A 21,635-nucleotide genomic window follows, 5' to 3' on the forward strand; every position below is an offset into this window, starting at 1 on the left:
TAACTATAGATCCAACTATAGATAGCAGCTATGGTAGAAACTGGAGTATAAGGATGATTGTAGCCCCTTTTGGATAGACTAACACTATTTAATAAATATTAAAGGTTCCTCAAAGGAACAACTGAAGAACTTCATTACAACAAGGTTTTAGATTTAGTGTCATTGCAAATTGGCTATGATGTGCATCCTAAGTGATGCCTATATATGTATATATCTGTCTATCTAACCAGTATGTGTGTGAAACTCCAGTTTCTACCAAAACTTCCTTGACTGTGGTGATCTAGAACACACACACACACGCACACACACACAATGTCCCTGGATATTATGGAGGCGAAGCACTTCTATTAAGAAAGAATCCATGGTAACTTCCTAAACACAAAGGATGTAAGCTGTATGTGGCAAGGCATTCGGGCCATGACTGACTGCAAAGCTAAAGCACCACCAGGTACACTGAATGATTTCTAGACATGGTTCGAAGCACAGAACAACATGCCAGCAGGGAAGACCACCCTAACTCTCGTCTGTCTGGAGTAGACATCAAGAAAACTTTTTTCCCATGGAAGGCTCCAGGTTCTGACAGCATAACTGGCCGAGTTCTCAGGAAATCGGTCGATCCCAATGATCCCAAACGGGTTGTCCCTGTGTGCTTCAAGAGGACCATCACCATCATTCATGTGACAAAGAAATGCTATGGGTCCATTGCACTCACACCAATCATCATCAAATCTTCATCAAGCATCTAGTTATGAAACTCCTAAAGAGCAGTCTTCAGACCTCACAGGGCCCATTTTCGTGTGCCTTCCATCACAACAACTCAACAGAGGATGTCATATCTTCTCCCATCCACCGTACTCTCCAAATAGAGAGGAGAGATGTATTGTTAAAGCGATTGTTGACTCAGTAGGACTCAATGGACCATTTACCACTGCATAGTTGTTTAATGGAACAACTATGGAGAGAGTAAAGTTTCTTGGTGTGCATATGACAGAGGACCCCTCCAGGACTCTCAAAACCACCTGCCTAGCCAAGAAGGCCCAGCAGCACCTCCACTTCCTGCAGGAGACTGAAGAGAACCGAAGTTCCCTCTCCCATCCACACAACCTTCTACCGAGAGATAATAGATAGCTAGCTTCCTTACCAGCTGTTTCACCATGTGGCATGGGAACATCTACCACAAGACCCTACAAAGGATCGTGAGAACAGCTGAAAAGATCTCAGGGTCTCTACCTACTGTACCACTGATGCCTCTTACAACAACCTCAGCATATGCAAAGCCACTAGTATTATAAGTGAACCCTCTCACCTGCCCTTTTTACTCTTCACCATTCTACCATCTGTGGAGCACCAATGCCACCACCAGTGGAGACGTGCTAAAATATGCAAAATATATAACATGCTTAGTAGTTCTGTGTAAGATGCTTAAGCTACAAGCAATATGGGAATACTAAATAATCTCACATCAATGCCCTAAAGATTTCATTGCATTATATAAATGCGTATTCCAATTATATTAATGCCAAAACCGTTTGGTCAGATGATGACCAGAAAGACAAATTATATGTTTATATTAATGCTCTCCTTCCAATATGTTATTGTTTCTATAACAACTCATTCACTTGGGAAAGGGACTTGCATGGTGGTCAATCTACAGACTTTATAAAACTAGATAAATGCTTCATTTAGTATTTATAATTTACTAAATACGCTGTTCATGTTCATAATTACACTGTGTATACACATATGTATTTTCTACTGTCATGTTGTCACATATCAACATATTCTCACAGATTCCTGATGTTTTGAACCCTGTACAATATTTATGGCTAGTAATAAACATAGAAGAATTGTTGCTACTTAACCAGATGAACAATCATTGCTATGGTGGTGCTGTTTGTGAATAGTTTATTAGGAAATTTAGAGCTTTGTAAAAGATTTTGCATCTTTGTAATAGATTTCTGATACAGTTTTTTAAGGACAGAGACATTATGCGATTTTAGTTTCTCCTTAGCATGACTGAATAAGTTTTTGTTTGTCTTATTAGCATAGAGAGAGAGAACTGGGCTGACTGTGTAGCTGTTATAACATAAGTGACAACAGGGAGTAACTACCACATAACTACCTGCTGCTGACCAACTTTATGGAGATGCAGATTTCATTTTCCAACAGGATTTGGCACCTGCACACAGTGCCAAAGCTACCAGTATCTGGTTTAAGGACCATGGGATCCCTGTTCTTAATTGGCCAGCAAACTCGCCTGACATTAACGCCATAGAAAATCTATGAGGTATTGTGAAGAGGAAGATGCGATATGCCAGACCCAACAATGCAGAAGAGCTGAAGGAGATCTATCAGAGCAACCTGGGCTCTCATAAGACCTGAGCAGTGCCACAGACTGATCGACTCCGTGCCACGCCGCATTGCTGCAGTAATTCAGGAAAAAGGATCCCCAACTAAGTATTGAGTGCTGTACATGCTCATACTTTTCATGTACATACTTTTCAGTTGGCCCAGATTTCTAAAAATCCTTTCTTTGTATTGGTCTTAAGTAATATTATAATTTTCTGAGATACTGAATTTGGGATTTTCCTTAGTTGTCAGTTATAATCATCAAAATTAAAAGAAACAAACATTTGAAATATATCAGTCTGTGTGTAATGAATAAATATAATATACAAGTTTCACTTTTTTTTAATGGAATTAGTGAAATAAATCAACTTTTTGATGATATTCTAATTATATTGTACGTTATTTGTTCTGATTCTGATATGACCAGCACCTGTATATATATGAGACTTAAAGATGGAGTAAAAAAAAGTACTTTAACATGCATCGCAATCAATGACAAATTAATACAGAGTGGCTGTTATAGGAAATTCGTTCAATTCGGAACGATAAAGCATAACACCGCTCTGTTGTGGAGAATTTTTAGATTATTATTGCTTAGTTGTTATGGGTCACTTTCTGGTCGCTGGTGGTCACAGATGACGCGTTTGTGATGCGCCGCCCAGGAACACAGACAGGAACAAGCTCGAGTAGGTAAAGTTCAAAACAAACTTTTTTCTCTTTTTAAACCGCAGCTAACACAAGACATTTAATGCAGCACTGATGTTTCACACCTAACGATTTATACGGAAATCGTATAGAGGCAAATCGCACAGGGTATCTTAACTAGATTAGATGGTTTCGACTTCACCAGGAGGACCCGTCGGGAAAGCTAAAGCTTAGCTGATTAAGCTAACATTAGCTAGGCGAATAGGTTAGTCCTAGTTAACTTAAACTGTTCTTTTATATTTTGCAAGAACGATTTGCAGCTTGAATGTTCAAAAAAAAAAAAAGTAGACAGTCTGACTATCGAATAAACTCGTTTTGTTTTCACAGTGTTTCAAGTGTTTACTCTATGCAGGAACTATGTGTACTTAGCAATGAAAGGTTGCATCCTAAACACCCCGACTTTCACTATGTAGGCGCCCTAAATAGGGGATGAAGTAGGGTATTTTACGCCCTTCGTGTAGTACACTACATGTTCAATAGGAAGCAGTTTGCAGTTTAGCCAACGTCAGCCTTCGAGCTAGAGCTAGTTTAGCAGTCAAACCTGTCAAAGTTACAAACTCGAAGCAACTTAGCTGATCTGATTGACCATATTACAGATATTTCAGATGGGTTATTTGTACGTTCAGTTATGGCAAGTAGACGTTTTAAACATTGCTGCTGTGAAATGAACGTTAAAACGTACTTAAGTGACGTAAAAGGAACTGGCTAACGTGTTAGCATTCTGTGGACACTTCCTGGGGCGAAACTTTTCGAATAGAACGGGGAATAGAAACCTTTACTATCGCCACATATTCATTACAGCACAGTGGAATTCTTTTCTTCACATACCCCAACTGAGGCGGTTGGGGTCAGAGTGCAGGGGCAGCTATGATACAGTCCCCCTGGAGCAGGGAGGGTTGAGGGCCTTGCTCAGGGGCCCAGCAGTGGCAGCTTGGCTGTGCTGGGCCTTGAACCCCGATCCTCCGATCAACAACCCAGAGCCTTAACCAGTTGAGCCACAACTGCCCCGACCACTTCAGATTCTTAGTTAATGGTTAAACTTGACATATAGATAAAGCCGGACAGTCTTATTTTCGTGGCAAACGTCATAACTATGCAGTAACTGAACTCTGTAACTAAATTCTGTTGTTTTGTTTTTTTTCATCTGTAGATATTTGTTCAGGAATGGGTGACATGAAGACTCCAGATTTTGATGACCTTTTGGCAGCATTTGATATTCCAGATATTGATGCTAAAGAAGCGATTCAGTCTGAGTCAGGGGATCCTGATGCGAATCACAACGAATCCGGTAGCAGTGGAACCAAAGAGAGAAGTGGTGGTTCGTCTCAAAGGCCTATCGAACCGTCAGAAATCCGTGAATCTTCTCATGACCCCACTGTAGTTAGCGTTATAGTAAAGAACAGCATATGTGCTGATGTATATGAAAACAGGAGAGACGAGGAAGAAAATGCAGCGAGGCAAGTAACCGATGTTCTGGATGAGGCGGACAGAAGTAGAGCAGGGGGTCAGCTTTCTCCTCAGGTTGCACACAGCTTGATGCCGTTGATTCACAATGGATTCAAGACTGTTTCAGGAGGAGTCGTTGAACACTCGCTGCTCACCAGTCAATCACAAATGCAACCGAAAGGCCATCTGTGGTCCCCTTGTTCTCCTAAAATAGCCAGGGAAGGTGATGAGAGCAATCAGGGTGATGGACCTGCCAACCCGTCTGCCAACGTTTCACCTCACATGCCTTTACCTGCATCTGCTTCTTCCATCTCTTGCACAAATTTTATTGGCCTGCCACCTTCCAAGGTTGAGAAAGATGAAGTAGAGCATCTTGCATCTGCTTTCACTCCTCAAACTCAGCCTGTAAACAGCAGCCCAAGGAGAGTGATTAATAAAGTGTTATCTGAAGACGACGAATCGGAACCAGACCTTGGAAGCTCTCCGCTAATGATTCAAGAAAGTCCAGATGTACCGATGTCTTCACCTCTCAGGCTTTCAGCCAGACACGGGTCACCTGGTGAGCTTCAGCCTCCTCTGCTTTTCTCTCCATCTTTGCCTACAAGTAATACTCAAGCCAAAGAGGCCAGTTCTGTTTCTCCACACGCAACTCCCACTTTATCCCATCAGATGCCCCCACAGAGCGACTTTCTTGAAAAGGTGCACCCATCCATACCAGAGTTATACCCAGAGCACATTATTGAAGAAAGAGACTCTCCAGAGAGCCCTGAGCCAGAAATGCTACCACATCCACAGCGGAAAAGCTCACCATCAACCCCTGCACAGGAGCTGGAAGAGAAAGAAACTTCACAGGACAAAACCTTTGATGTTCCTGAAAAGGACGAGCCTATGGAGAATGCAAGAAATGAACAGGAGCAGAGTAAATGTGTTGGTGAAAAAGTCGAGAAAGAAAACATGCTAGAGCAAGAAGAAGAGGAACCGAAAGTTGTAGTATCCTCACCATCTGTCAAAAAGAAACCAGACTCCTCTGCAACACCTTCCAGACCTCTTAAAGTTCGAATCAAGACAGTTAAAACCCCCACCGGCAACATCACACGCACTGTTACAAGAATTGCTGCCAAAGCAGCTGCAGGAGGCGTCTCCAAGGGTCCTGAGGGGACTAAAATTCCAATAGGAGGTCGGAAAGGTGTCAGCCGGCCTAAGAGATCTGCAGCAGCGGTGTCCAGCCAGCCTCAGGACTCAAAGACTACAATGTTTCCAGTGTCAACTTTACAGGATGCCAGTTCAGCCATGCTATTTGCAGCTAGCAAGGCACAGAAAGTGGCCTATAATGTCACAAAGACTTCAACTTCATCATCTGTTTCCTCTTCATCTCCTTCCTCTTCTGCCATCAATATTTGCTTGATGGGGCAAAAAACACTTGCTGTGCCTTCCACCAAGCCAGCATCCATTGTAAACAATCCTGGAGCTGTGATCTCCCGTAGCCAGTCGAGTCTGGTAGAAGCCTTTAACAAGATTCTCAACAGTAAGAATCCGCTGCCCAGCTACCAGCCGGATCTTTCCATTCTGCCTCGCCCCGAGTGGGGCCTTGGCATCCCTGCTTCCGGATACCGTTGCCTGGAGTGTGGGGATGCGTTTGCTTTGGAGCGCAGCCTGGCACGCCACTACGATCGGCGCTCCTTGCGCATCGAGGTGACCTGCAACCTCTGCACGAAACGGCTGGCCTTCTTTAACAAGTGCAGCCTGCTGTTGCATGCTCGTGAGCACAAGGAGAAAGGACTGGTCATGCAGTGCTCACACCTTGTCATGAGACCTGTCAGTGTGGAACAGATGATTGGCCAACAGGATACTATACCCATAGGTAATTTAGTAGAATATCGTCTCATGTACCATGTACAAATAAAAAGATTATTTCCATGCTTTGTCTAAATGCACATGGGGAGGTTTAGGCTAAGCAGGGACTCGTGTCAAACTGATGCTACATATAACTAGTTTTTAAAATGAAACCATTTTTAATGGATAATTGATGAAGTTTTGATTAAGTACTGTTCATTTCACCTCATATGACTCAAAAGGTTCTAAAGTCAGAAGAATGGAGTGACAGTGACGTTAGTCAGTCGCTGATGTCTGTGAGCTCATGTATGTGGAAAAGGCAGATAATGCTTTCCTCTGTGTGTGTTACACAGCCCTGTGATGCAGCATGAGCAACAGTCTGAACTGGCATTGGTCGGTTTCACATGTATCATAGTGAGCACTTGTTATCCTCGGGAGAGTTAGCTAGCGGGTGCGAAACGGCATTAAGTCAGAACGTGCACTTGTCAGGGGTGATGATGTTATTTCTCTGTGAAAAGCATTTTTTTTATCTTAAAAATGAATTGCTCACCTTTTATTAATTCCTCTGCTTTTTCATAAACCATATTTACAGGTATGCTTTCTCCATCTCTGCTGGCCTCCCCTTCCTTGCCTGGGTCCCTTGATAATTGGTAATAATGCAGCACAATGACCTGGATTAATAATAATAATTCTTATTAATATTATCATTATTATTATTCTTATTGTCTTCATTGATAAATGAGCTCCCTGAGTTCCTGGCATGTTATGATGGCTTATTTTATTTCAAAATATATTTATATCAAGATTTTAAAAGATCCACATATTTAATATGCCATCGCATAGAAGTATTTTAAATCAAACATTTATATAGAAACACAGGCTTATTTATACTTTGAAAGAAAAGGCTGTTTTTCTGTTGATTTAAAAAATGAAAGAATTTTTTTTTTCTCAATTGGCTGAATAATTCTATTTTAAATTATTATCTATAAATCTATTTTATTATTAGTTTTCAAACGTATTGTTCATTTGAACCTGAAATAAAATGATATATATTATTTATGCATTTCACCAGTCAGGAATTGCTTAAAGAGCACCATGTTCTGTGGCTGTTATTTGAATTTCTTTTCCCAGTGTATCTTTAGCCCAGTAGCATCTCCTGATTGTGTTCGCAGGTGCCCAGAGTGTAAAAATTCATTTGGCTCAAAAGAAAAACTAGCCACACACTTCCAGGAATCGGATCCGGGGGGCATAGACACAGTGAGTAATTACTTTACTACGAGCGTATTGTTTACGTTATTAGTATCAAAAGCAGACAAGTTATTTGCTTAAATGAATGTATGCATCGCATGATACGTGTCCTTAGAAGTGGGAACCTTTTTACGCTGTGTGTGTTTTTAGTGCTGCATGCAGTGCTCTCCTCCAATGCCTCTGTGGAATCCCTGCAGCGCTGCTGCCCACCAGCGACTCCACCAGAAGCTCCACCCTCTCGTCTGCCCTGAGTGTGGATTCATCTGCCAGCTAAATGGTCTTAACACGCATGTGCGTCGAGCCTGCCTACATTACACACGCCAGCTTGGATACAGGTACACACAAACAACTCCAACTCTTGGCTGAACGTAAGCAACAAAGTGTTAACAAAAATCGTGCAGGGATGCTCATGTACCTTTATGTAAGTTGTGTATGATTTGTGCACAAAATCAAAATCATTTAAACCTTTTTTAAACATGCGTGTTGTTTAGGTAAACAAACACAGTAAACTATAATATATAACGTGACATCTATGGCACTAATGCCATGTATTTCATGTAAGGAATAAAACACAATCAGGTCATCCCCAAAGTGTGTTATTCATCTGATGCTACTTGTACCAATGTTGCCAATGTAGGTAATATTGCACATTTTTCAAAATTTCTGTTATTGCACATGTTTAAAATGCTTTGTTATTGTTTATTATTGCAGTGAAACAGTAATAACAGTGTGTATTATGGTGACTGGTTCATTAGGAGAAGCTTTGATTGTGCAGTCTAATAGCAGCAGGGAGAAAAGATCGTCTGTATCACTCCTTCAGACACAGGATGTAAGTCTGTCACTGAAGGAGCTGCTCAGAGCTGAAACCGGTTCATACAGGGGGTGAGAGTTGTTCTCCAGCAATGATGATAGTTTTGCTATCATCCTCCTTTCTCCCACCTCCTGTACAGTGTCCAGAGGAATCCCCAGGACTGAGCTGGACTTTCTGATCAGCTTGTCCAGTCTCTTCCTTTGTGCAGTAGAGATGCTGCTGCACCAGCAGACCACACCATAGAATATGGCTGAGGCCACCACAGAGTCAAAAAAGTGGATAATTAATATGATCAATTATCAGCACACATGATAGTAGGTAGCTACATGCTAAGGCTAACTTTGTTTCTGTGTTAATGATAAAATAACGTTATGTACTTTCAGTTATTCTCGATTGCAACCCCCGTTTATACAAATTACATGGAGCTGCACGTACACGTTGGATTCGCCGGGTTTGGATGCCAGTGTAGGTTCGCAAAGCCATGAGCAGTAACAGTAAAGCAACATCCGCCATTGTTGACGTGTTTGTGTTTGCCGCTGCTGCGCTAACGTCGCTGTATAACGTATGCTTGTATACAGTGACGTAACACTCGGCTCTGTGATGGCTCTCTAGCCCATGGAAAGGCAAACCGGTTCTTAGAAGGATCGCTAGTGGAACTAACTTCGAACCAGCACCAGCACCCGGTTCTTTCTGGTGGAAAGGGGGGCATATGTTTAAACTGAACAAAAATGGTGTGTCGAGTATGTAGTTGAAATGGAACTCTTTAAACGTCATATTTATTTGCGAAAGGTTGATTTTGATAAGTTAATTTTATTGTTCGATAAAACTGTTAGATGTGAGTTTAAAGCAACTTCACCATTTTGACTGAAACCAACATTCATTCTCTGCAAGTTTGATGGTGTGACTAATGCTAATAATTTACTAATGAATTAACCAGAAGTAAAACATCTTGTAAATAAATACATATTTTCTATTAGCTAGAATTGGACTTGCTGCATAGTGAGTTAATGTTGACACTTAAGTTGATGTTTAGTTAACACTTACATGATGACATGTAACTTTTCTTCTTTTTTCTCTCTCTCCATCCAGGTGTCCCTGCTGTCAGCTGGTGTTCGGAGGTGTGAATAGTCTGAACGCGGTCAAAAATCACATGCACACAGCACATTCTGAAGTCTTCCATAAATGCCCCTCTTGCCCAATGGCCTTTAAATCTGCTTCCAGTGCTGACACTCACTGTAGCACGCAGCACCCTCAGCTCACAGAGAAAACCAAGCAATCCAAGTGAGTGTTTTTTGTTTTAAATCCGTGTTTGCCGTACGTTTGCGATCTAGCTGTTTTCTACTCAAGCACTAATGCTTGTTTTGAATTCCTTTCAACAGGGAGATCTATAAATGTGTGATGTGCCGGACAGTTTTCACTCAAAAAGCCTTGCTGAACGTCCATTTCGACAGTCATCTAGTGACGCAGAAGGTTAATGTGTTTAAATGTCCAGATTGCCACAAGCTGTTTACACAGAGGACGTCACTCCTGGAGCATGTGAAGGTTTGGATCTTGTTTCATCCTCTATAATGATTAAGTCTGTGTTAAATGTTAACCCTAATGATTGAATTATTTCATCGCTGCAAGTCTGATATGAGTGTGAGTTTTTTTTTTTCTTATATCCTCTGTTCAGATTACCTTATGCAGAATTTTAGTGGTTCGAATTATTTCTTTATATCCTACTTTGAAGTTTTAAACCTTTGTAATGTTTAGTAGACGAGTTAAACACAGAAAAACTGCAAATTCTTAAAGCCCTGTGTGTTTACCTTTATATGAGACATTAACCATCACTGTGGACTGTGACATGACAATGCTGAAATTGGGCAACTCAGATTAGGCAGCGTTTAATTTATTTTTTTTCGCCCTTGAGTTAAGGATTAACTCTGCCTGGGTCTTTGAATGGCCTTTGCTGCAAATCTTTCCTTAAAATCTGCAAATGAAGACTAGCAGATTTGTTTATCTTATGTGTAAACCCTCTAAACGTCATAATTTAAAGGTAGGATCTCCGATGTTTGAAAGCCAATGTTGACATTTGAAATCACCAAAACAAACACACCCCTAACCCAAATGGGTCCCACCCCTGTATTGATAGCTCCGCCCACACATACATACATAACCCAGGCAACTAATGGAAAGAAATGTGTCTTTATCATAGCTGAAGGGAAGAACAATACGATTGCAGATAAACAAACAAGCAAAAATGACACACAAGCATAATCATGCAAAGGACAAAGGCATATATTAGTTCTGTGTAATAAAGCAAAACCAACGTTACTCACCTATCGAGAAGGACAAAAGCGCCTCGGTGTCTTAAGTAAAGTTGACTTTAAATATTCACAGATTAGAGTTTACCGAGTCAATAACTCCTGAGCTGTTACTACACAAAACACGTTGTAGCTGCGTCTCTACATTACTACGATAGAAAAGAGGTGTTATTTGTGTAGTAACAGCGTTTAGCTCAGGAGTTATTGACTCAGGAAACTCCAATCTGTGAATATGCGCCAACTTCCTTTTGACTCCTTCAGTTCTCTCCAGCGCTGGAAAGCTGATCCTATATTAACACAGTCCTACTTCTTCCTTATCGTAAGCCTTTCTTCGCTTTCATTCTTTGTTTTTAAAATGTTCTTTGTTTTTCTTTGTTTGTCAATGTTAAAACCGCTTTCTGCTAATGTCACACATGCGCACTGAACACTCTCTCCACCCATATTGACAAGACCCGCCCCTTTCTGCTCATTGGCTACACGCTAGTTTTGTATTTGTTTTGTTTGTCGGCCCGACTCAGTTTTCTGAAACTTGGCGTTCTTGTGCCTGATTTCGAACTATTAGTAGAAGTATTAGTAATCTTTTGTAAATGTATTATGTGAAGCTCCAATTCCAAGTTTATTCATGTCACCATGATCGACAGTAATTGCTGACTGTGGCGCTCACAACAACGTGTAGACAGGCGACATAATGAAAAGTAAAGTAAAATCATACAAAAGGAACGTCTGAGGATCGGTGTCTTACTTGAAGGTTTTGCTCACGCAGGTTGTTATTAAACATCACAGGAGGCTCGATTCCGAGAGCGTCGAGCGGCTCATTTATCGATGTTGTTTGATTGCAATTTTAACTGATCTCTGCTAGCATCTCGCACTACATTTGGTGAGGCCAACAAAAGGCAGCATTAGTATCCCTCGATACACTCGAGTCCTTTATGGGCTCGGGCTTTTAGCCACAGGCACGTTTGAGTCAGACTGTAGAGGGAGGTCTGGCATTTTACAACAACTACTGAATAATTCATATAGCACATATGCAACACATGACAGCAAAAGACAACAGTAATGAGGGATTTCCACAGTGTTGCATGTTTTCCAAACGTCTGAAGCCATTTGTATGTTGTTTTCAATGTGTAGTGATTTTACACACGTTCAGATAAAAATAAGAACTTGTGCTACACACACACTTTGATGGGAGACCCTAGGATTGAATATACACTAGGGTCCTATTCGTATCATTAATGACATGATTAGGTAATACAATTGTTTTATATAATAACTTTATATTTTCAAACCAAACCTTTTAAAATAAAATGATATTTAAATTCTATCATACTATAATCAATGCAATATATAGCATTACATGAATTTTTAAAAAACCAAGCATATGATTTGCAAAAGTAATATACTGTTAAATAATGAATATAACCCGAGGGAACTTGTGTTCAGGCTTCACACAGGAAGTCAGCGGCTCATCTGACTCAGAAGAGCTCGGGGAAGATGGAGAGCTCAGATGGGGAGGAATGGAGAAAAGAAGAAGATGAGGATGGTGAGGGATGTCCAAGAAAGAAGAAGAAGAGCTCTGCTGCTCCCAGTGCTCAGAACTGGAGCTGCACAGAGTGTCAGATAAGCTACACAGACAAAGAGAGCTACATCACCCACATGGCTAAACAGCACAGAAAGGTCAGTGGGGTCTAGAAATTCAGGTTTGAGGCAAATGTGTGTGTGTGTGTGTGTGTGAGAGAGAGAGAGAGAGAGAGAGAGAGAGAGAGAGAGAGTGAGTAATCTTGTACATATTAAAAGAGCATGCACATTCCCATGACTTGTATTTGCAAGTTTGCATACCTAATTGCTGTGCTTTGAATGTTCTGCTCTTAAGGAGCTAAAGCGGTTCCCATGCACACTGTGTGAAGGCTCCTTCTCTTCCTCCTCAAGTTTGAGACGCCACATCCGAGTTAAACACAAAGGCATCAAGAGGTCTTTCTCCTGCCAGTAAGTACTGTACAAGACACCGTGACACACTGTGTATAATCAGACTACTGCAGCTCTTTAGACTCACTCATTAAAATCATATTCATGATCATTTAGTACCTGATCAGTTTATTTGCTTGATGAACCGGTGTTTATAATCTTTGAGCTTTTCTGTGCATGGTTGTGGCCTTAGGTTATGTACTGGGAGCAAAAAGAGTTTCAGCAGTAAGCTGGTCCTAGAAAAACACATGCAGATTCATCATGGAGGACAACGAGCAGCAAACAGTCAAAGACCGGTTAGAATTTACACACACACACACACACACACACACACACACACACACACACACACACACACACATAAACAGGTATATACAGTGATGCCTCGAGATACGAGTTTAATTCGTTACGTGACTTTGCTCGTATCTCAAATTGCTCGTATCTCAAAACAATTTTCCTCATTTAAATGAATTGAAATCCCATTAATTCGTTCCAGCTCGCAAAATTCCACTCCAGTTGTTTTGTTTGTGTTTTGAATATGAAAAATGTACAGTACCTGTATTTATAAATGACAAATATTGTATAAAAACATACAGTAATAAAAGAGAATGTTAAAAAAAATAAACTGGTTTTACTATAAAGTGTATTATTTACATTGGAGATCAGACGACTTGAGCTAACGGAAGATGCGCACGGAGGTTGAGGGAGGAAACAGGCGGAGGAGTAAACAGGCGGAGGAGTTAGGAGGAATTTTGTCTCGTATGTACACTTTCGCTTTTCGGGAAGCTGAGGCAGGGGAAACAGAGTACACGTTGTTGTGGGTCTTTGTTCGGCGCCGTCGGCTCGGATGCTCGTATCTCACACATGGTTGTTGGGGATCTTTGTTTCGGCGGCGACGGCTCGGATGTTCGTATCTCACACGTGGTTGTTGGGGATCTTTGTTTCGGTGGCGGCGGCGGCTCGGATGCTCGTATCTCAAAAATTTGTTCGAATCACAGCTTGTATCTCAAAAAATTGTATGTCAAAAATGTATGTCAATGCACTCGTATCTCGAGGTATCACTGTATTATACGAGATGTTTTCATATCACACTTTGGCCACTAGATGCAATGCAATAAAAAAAATAGCCTGAAATAAGATGGTCTTTTATTTTGTCCTCTTGATATAAAAGAAAAGCCTAACAACAATAATTCCATAATCTTTCCATAAGACCACTTATCCATTGCTGTCACAGATATAACCTGCCGGCACTCACCTCCTCACCTCTTTTCCATACTCCCCGTCACACCGGATGGTTGACCCCAAATCATTAGACTCCTGTGCCTTCTTGGTTTCAGCAGCTTGTAACCTCACTGTTCTACTTCCCTCCCTCTTGCTCATACACATGTATTCTGTCTTACTATGACTGACTTTCATTCCTCTTCTTTTCAAAGCAGACTTCCACCCTTCCAGGTGTCCCTCCACCTGCTCTCTACTCTACTACAGATCACAATGTCATCCACAAACGTCATTGTTCACGGAGATTCCTGTCTGACTTCATCTGTCAACCTGTCCATCACCATAGCAAACAAGAAGGGGCCCAAAGCTGATACTTGATGTAGCCCCACCTCCACCTTGAACTCCTCTGTCTGACCTACAGCACATCTCACTGCTGTCATACTCCTCTCATACATATCCTGAACTACTCTGACGTACTTCTCTGCCACTCCTGACATCCTCATACAGTACCATATCTCCTCTCTCAGCACCCCGTCATGCGCTTTCTCTAAATCCTAATAGTGCAGCTCCTTCTGACCATCTCTGTACTTCTCCATTAACATTCTCAAATAGAATTGATAGAAACTCCACTGCTGTCTCTCCTAGACACTTCCATCTGGTCCAACACTTCCATCTCAGATCCTTCCTCACCTCATCCTTTCTAATCTTTCCTATATCTCGCTTTACAATATTTACCTCCTCCCCATTCTTTCCCTTTTCATTTTCCTCATTCATTAGCTTCTCAAAATACTCCTACCATCTTCTCTGCACACTCTCCTCGCCTGTCAGTACCTGTTGTACATCCTTTCCATCTCAGCTTTCCATCTCATCGTATGCGTTCTGTTTGGCCTTTGCCACGTCCCTCTTTACTCTGTGTTGCGATTCGCTGTAATCCTGTCTACATTATTCAGTCCTTTCTACACCACACTTCATTTTAGCTAGCGTCTTTTTCTGAATGCTGTCCTGTACCATGTTTCCTTATCTTCTCTTCTCCTTCCAGATGACACACCTAGCATCCTCCTACCTGTCTCCCTGATCACTTTTGCTGTAGTTTCCCAGTCATCTGGAAGCTCTTCCTGATCACCCAAAGCCTGTCTCAGCTTCTGTCCGAATTCCTCACAACATTCTTCCGTTTTCAACATAAACCACTTGGTCTTCTTTTCTATCTTTCGTCTCCTCTTCCTCCTGCCCACCAGAGACATCTTACACATCACCGTCCGATGCTGTCTCGCTACACTCTCTCCTACAACCACTTTGCAGTCACTAATCTCTCTCAGATTGCCTTGTCTATATAGAATGTACTTTACCTGCATACTCCTACCTCCACTCATATGATTCTATGTTCCTCTGTCTTCTGGAAATAAGTTTTAACTACGGCCATTTTCATCTGCTTAACAAAGTCCAGCACCATCTGTCCTGCTAGGTTTCTTTCCTTAACACCAAACCTGCCCATCATCTCCTCATCACGTCTGTTTCCCTCACCAACACGTGCCTATTAACGTCTGCTCTAATCATTCTTCTCTCCCATCTGGAATACTCTCCATCACCTCATCCAACTCACTCCAGAATCTCTCCTTCTCTTCTAACTCTCAGCCTACTTGTGGAGCATAACCACGATGATATTCAACATCACCCCTTCAGTTTCTGATTACCGTCTGACACACTTTTCACCTCTAAAACATTCCTCACACACTCGTCCTTCAGGATCACTCCTACCCCAATTCTCTTCCTATCCACACCATAATAAAACAGTTTGTATCCCCGTCCAATACTACGTGCTTTGCTCTCCTTCCACCCGGTCCCCTGCACACACTGTATATCTATCTTCCTTTTCTCCATCATGTCTGCCAGCTTTCTATCTTTTCCTGTCATTGTACCAACATCAGACTTTCAACATCAATATTAAAAATTAAGGGGCAGTCGTGGCCTAATGGTTAGAGAGTCTGACTTGTAACCCGAAGGTTGTGGGTTCGAGTCTCGGGCCGGCCACGACTGAGGTGCCCTTGAGCAAGGCACCGAATCCCCCCAACTGCTCCCTGGGCTCCACAGCACAAAATGGCTGCCCACTGATCCGGGTGTGTGTTCACGGTGTGTGTGTGTGTGTTCACTGCTGTGTGTGTGCACTTTGGATGGGTTAAATGCAGAGAACAAATTCTGAGTATGGGTCACCGTACTTAGCCGTATGTCACTTCACGTCACTTCAATATTCTCAGACCTATACACCTGCTTTTCCTCTTCTCTCTGTCTGGCTATGAACAGCCTTCTCCCTCCTCTCCTTCCTCGACCAACAGTAGCCCAATTTCCACATGCACCCTCTCCGGTACGGAATTCCCACTGACGACTCGCACGTTTAAATTTGCCATGTTTTATGGAAGATGCTATTTATCCGAGCTTGGGACCGGCACAGAAATCACTGACCCCTGTGGCTGGATAAATAAATGAATATATGATATTAATAATAAATATATGTTTTTATGACCTAAACGTTAAATCCTATGCTTTCTTTACTGCATGATTTTAACTTAACAGATCAGTGAAATTAGTTATTTTAAACCGAGATGAAATATTTATTATTACTTTTTCATTGTTTATCTCTTTTAAACATTTTAAACATTCAAAACATTTAAACTACAGATATTAAACTACAGTTCTCTGGTTAACAGAAGCCACTTGTTATCAAAAAATAAATATAATATAAAATATTTAAAAAAAAAAAAAATGCAGTAATTTAGAATGCAGAATTTATTTTTCCTTGAATTATCTGAATTTTAGGATAGACTAAAATATATTTATAGAGCACTTATGTAGCATTGATCTAAGGGGCAAGTTTTTATTTATTTATTATTTATTATTATTATTATTATCTATTATTAATTAAAGGAAATGGTCAATTAAGTTTTTATTTAATTATTATTATTATCTATTATTAATTAAAGGAAATGGTCAATTAAGTTTTTATTTAATTATTATTATTATCTATTATTAATTAAAGGAAATGGCCAATTAATGGGGTATATAAATAATTAAACATCTTGTACTTTCACATGGACCATAAAAACTGGCCTTTGTTTGGTTTTCTGCTTCGGTTCCAGGTGAGTTCGCGCTCCACTGACGCTGCTGACAGCTCCTCCGAACAAGATCTGAGCACCATCACCACTGCGACTGCTGAAGAAAACAACAACACGGATCATTTCAGCTCGGCCCGGTACAACAGAGGAGGATCTGTTCTGGAGCAGGACGCAGAGGCTTTCCGTTGCATGCCATGCGGCTTCGTTTGTGAAGACAAGGAGGAGTTTCTACACCATATCCAGAGTCACCGTGGAGAAGGAGGAAAGGGTGTGCAGTGTCAGCAGTGTGGGGCTTGCTTTGCGTCGGGATCCTCTCTTGCCCGCCATCGCTTTATCAGTCATCGAGTGCGTGATGGAGACGGAGATGAGCAACACGAGAATACAAGTCATGATGCTTCGGAAGGGGCGGAGTCTCCGGGGTCACCGGCGGAGGAAGGGGACGGCAAGCTTAGCTGCAAAGTGTGTGGACGTCACTTCAGCAAAGCTGCCGATCTTAACACACATTTCCGCACTCACGGCATGGCTTTTATCAACGCTCATAAAGCCGAGAAGCCGGCTTGAGAAAGAGGGAGTATCACATAAAGCCGAATAATAACGTTGAATGAAGCACCGGTTGAATGAATGAATGAAGTCCTGCTGTGCGTTGTTTAAACTGTGCACTCATCTTATGTGCCTTAATCAATCTGCATCTACATTCACCGTAAATATGTGAGGACAGAGATCTGTCTATGGGAGAAGAGCAAGCCATTATGAAGCTGGGAAAAGAGGGACAGTATAGGGGAAAAAAGATGCCATTCAATTCCAATACTTTCAGAGCTGGGTGTGTGAGTGAGTGTGTGAGTGAGTGAGTGTGTGAGAGTGAGTGTGTGAGTGAGTGTGTGAGTGAGTGTGTGAGTGAGTGTGTGAGTGAGTGTGTGAGTGAGTGTGTGAGAGTGAGTGTGTGAGAGTGAGTGTGTGAGAGTGAGAGTGTGCGTGAGAGTGTGTGTGTGTGAGAGTGAGTGTGAGAGTGAGTGTGAGTGAGAGTGTGTGTGAGAGTGTGTGTGTGTGAGAGTGTGTGTGTGTGTGAGAGTGTGTGTGTGTGAGAGTGTGTGTGTGTGTGAGTGTGTGTGTGTGAGAGTGTGTGTGTGTGAGAGTGTGTGTGTGTGAGTGTGTGTGTGTGTGAGAGTGTGTGTGTGTGAGAGTGTGTGTGTGTGAGAGTGTGTGTGTTAGAGTGTGTGTGTGTTAGCGAGTGTGTGTGTGTTAGAGACAGTGTGTGTGTGAGTGAGCGAGTGTGTGTGTGAGTGAGCGAGTGTGTGTGAGAGTGAGCGAGTGTGTGTGTGTGTGAGAGAGTGAGTGTGTGTGTTTTGCCATACCTTGGTTGATCTACATAATTTGTCCTGGCTTTTTGGTTAGTAGCTCGTAGGTTTTTATGATGCAGTTTATTTATGAGAGGTGAGCGCTCTGACAAACTCTTACAGATATACTGCGTCTTCCAGGAACCCTGGAAATATATTAAGGTCATGTGACACTTTACAGGCACACAGGAACAGCTAGACTTCATTCATCTAATTATGTGATGTCAAGTGGTGTAGATGAAATACAATCACTTCACTATTATGGGCTTTTATGTGTAAATCCGTTACATGTATTTCTTTAGTAAGTCCATTTCAGGTTGTAACACTATAAAATGTAGAAAAGTTCAACAAGGCTGAATACCTATGCAAGGTTTCCAACAGCACTCTGAGAGAATTCTTTATTCAGCACTTGATTTGTCTGAGTATTTGGAGTCGATCTTTCTGAATGTTAGATTTGAGGGTTTCGGGCTACACGGCAAATCAGAGGCTTACCTCAAATTGTACAGTTTCAGCTTCAGGCTCAGTTTCTGTCAGGTTTATCATTGAACTAAACTTGACATTCAGTTCTTTTTAAGTTTAGCCCTGTGCACTCACCTGAGCCGTAGCTGTTCATAATTCCAGATGCCTTGTTCCCTATAAATATGCATTGTGTATTTTAATGTTATTACAATGAAAATGTATGACGTGAGTTTAAGTCACAAGAGCATTTAAAATCGTTGCATTTTTCTCGACAGTTGTAATAGGCTTTACTAACACGCATTAAATAATTTTATATTGAAGCCATAGAATAATTACTCTGGGATCCAATGCTGTGTGAACCAAGAAGAGAGTGTGTGTGTGTGTGTGTGTGTGTGAAAGAGAGAGTGTGTGTGTGTGAGTGTGAGAGAGTGTGAGTGTGAGAGAGTGTGAGTGTGAGAGAGTGTGAGTGTGAGAGAGTGTGAGTGTGAGAGAGTGTGAGTGTGAGAGAGTGTGAGTGTGAGAGAGTGTGAGTGTGAGAGAGTGTGAGTGTGAGAGAGTGTGAGTGTGTGTGAGAGAGTGTGAGTGTGTGTGAGAGAGAGTGAGTGTGTGTGAGAGAGAGTGAGTGTGTGAGAGAGAGTGAGTGTGTGAGAGAGAGTGAGTGTGTGTGAGAGAGAGTGAGTGTGTGTGAGAGAGAGTGAGTGTGTGTGAGAGAGTGAGTGTGTGTGAGAGAGAGTGAGTGTGTGTGAGAGAGAGTGAGTGTGTGTGAGAGAGAGTGAGTGTGTGTGAGAGAGAGTGAGTGTGAGAGAGAGTGAGTGTGTGTGAGAGAGAGTGAGTGTGTGTGAGAGAGAGTGAGTGTGTGTGAGAGAGAGTGAGTGTGTGTGAGAGAGAGTGAGTGTGTGTGAGAGAGAGTGAGTGTGTGTGAGAGAGAGTGAGTGTGTGTGTGAGAGAGAGTGAGTGTGTGTGAGAGAGAGTGAGTGTGTGTGAGAGAGTGAGTGTGTGTGAGAGAGAGTGAGTGTGAGAGAGAGTGAGTGTGTGAGAGAGAGTGAGTGTGTGAGAGAGAGTGAGTGTGTGTGAGAGAGAGTGAGTGAGTGTGTGTGAGAGAGAGTGAGTGTGTGTGAGAGTGAGTGAGTGTGAGAGAGAGTGAGTGAGTGTGAGAGAGAGTGAGTGTGAGAGTGTGTGTGTGAGAGTGTGTGTGAGAGAGTGTGTGTGTGAGAGTGTGTGTGTGAGAGAGTGTGTGTGTGAGAGTGTGTGTGTGAGAGAGTGTGTGTGTGAGAGAGTGTGTGTGTGAGAGTGTGTGTGTGAGAGAGTGTGTGTGTGAGAGAGTGTGTGTGTGAGAGAGTGTGTGTGTGAGAGAGTGTGTGTGTGAGAGAGTGTGTGTGTGTGTGAGAGAGTGTGTGTGTGAGAGAGTGTGTGTGTGTGAGAGAGTGTGTGTGTGTGTGAGAGAGTGTGTGTGTGTGTGAGAGAGTGTGTGTGTGTGAGAGAGTGTGTGTGTGTGAGAGAGTGTGTGTGTGTGAGAGAGTGTGTGTGTGTGAGAGAGTGTGTGTGTGTGAGAGAGTGTGTGTGTGTGAGAGAGTGTGTGTGTGTGAGAGAGTGTGTGTGTGTGAGAGAGTGTGTGTGTGAGAGAGTGTGTGTGTGTGAGAGAGTGTGTGTGTGTGTGAGAGAGTGTGTGTGTGTGAGAGAGTGTGTGTGTGTGAGAGAGTGTGTGTGTGTGAGAGTGTGTGTGTGTGAGAGTGTGTGTGTGTGAGAGTGTGTGTGTGTGAGAGAGTGTGTGTGTGAGAGAGTGTGTGTGTGTGAGAGTGTGTGTGTGTGAGAGAGTGTGTGTGTGTGAGAGAGTGTGTGTGTGAGAGAGTGTGTGTGTGAGAGAGTGTGTGTGTGAGAGAGTGTGTGTGTGAGAGAGTGTGTGTGTGAGAGAGTGTGTGTGTGAGAGAGTGTGTGTGTGAGAGAGTGTGTGTGTGAGAGAGTGTGTGTGTGAGAGAGTGTGAGAGAGTGTGAGAGAGTGTGAGAGAGTGTGAGAGAGTGTGAGTGAGTGTGAGTGAGTGTGAGTGAGTGTGAGTGAGTGTGAGTGAGTGTGAGTGAGTGTGAGTGAGTGTGAGAGAGTGTGAGAGAGTGTGAGAGAGTGTGAGTGTGAGAGTGTGTGAGAGTTTGTGTGTGTGTGTGTTTGCCTACACCAAATATTTCTCTGTGATGTTTTTGTCATTGTGTTAACACCATTGACTAAACTGCTGTAAATGATTATTCAGGAACGTTGGATACAAACAGATTTATTCATATAAAATGTTCTTTGGATCATTGACAAACAAAATGTTGGTATTTATAAAAAGCATGAAATGTCAGGAAAAAAATGATTGTATCTTACTGATGCTTCTGAGTCTGTGTACATTTACACATAAGAAGAGGACCCCAGGTCCACCAAGCTGCCACTGCTGGGCCCCTGAGCAAGGCCCTTAACCCTCAGTTGTAAGTCACTCTGGATAAGGGTGTCTGCTAATTGCCGTAAATGTAAATGTAAATATAAGAAGTAAAGTAAACATTGACTCGATTGAGGACACGTGCTACTGAGCCACTTATAGACGCGCTTCGGAGTCTCTGTTAAAAACACGTCCTCGTGACCGATCAGTAGGTCTGAGACTAAGAAAATTAACAATCAAGAAAATTTTGTGAAATATATTTCTATTATTTGCATTAAGTAAAAAACACGAAAACTAAAGCAAGCAAACACAAACTTCTATATAAAGACTGATCAAATGCATCGTTAGCTTATAGCAAAAGGTCTTGTGCTGTATAAATGGAGGATGAGCCACACGTGTCAGCTGACAAGATTAAAGTCAGGGACTTTCTAAGGGACAGGGATGTCCATTTC

At 42.0% G+C, this 21,635-nt stretch overlaps 1 protein-coding gene across 3 annotated transcripts; it reads left to right on the forward strand.

The window, feature by feature from the left end:
* The first annotated feature begins 2,986 nt into the window (after nt 1-2,986).
* znf687a (zinc finger protein 687a) lies at nt 2,987-20,129 on the forward strand. Of its 3 annotated transcripts, none has more exons than XM_060870732.1 (11): nt 2,987-3,039; nt 4,205-6,361; nt 6,926-6,983; nt 7,506-7,590; nt 7,732-7,916; nt 9,482-9,673; nt 9,772-9,934; nt 12,136-12,369; nt 12,566-12,678; nt 12,851-12,953; nt 17,007-20,128. In XM_060870732.1, exons 2-11 carry the CDS (start codon nt 4,219-4,221, stop codon nt 17,541-17,543), a joined length of 3,813 nt encoding a protein of 1,270 aa, XP_060726715.1. In that variant the 5' UTR covers nt 2,987-3,039; nt 4,205-4,218; the 3' UTR covers nt 17,544-20,128. The 3 variants fall into 3 exon arrangements, with proteins under 3 accessions (XP_060726715.1, XP_060726716.1, XP_060726714.1); XM_060870733.1 differs by having other exon boundaries at nt 3,012-3,035; nt 17,007-20,129; XM_060870731.1 differs by lacking the exon at nt 2,987-3,039 and adding an exon at nt 4,022-4,043 and having other exon boundaries at nt 17,007-20,129.
* Nucleotides 20,130-21,635: the final 1,506 nt, after the last annotated feature.

Source organism: Tachysurus vachellii, chromosome 5 (assembly GCF_030014155.1).
Source record: "Tachysurus vachellii isolate PV-2020 chromosome 5, HZAU_Pvac_v1, whole genome shotgun sequence".
In the NCBI taxonomy this organism is placed as follows: domain Eukaryota; kingdom Metazoa; phylum Chordata; class Actinopteri; order Siluriformes; family Bagridae; genus Tachysurus; species Tachysurus vachellii.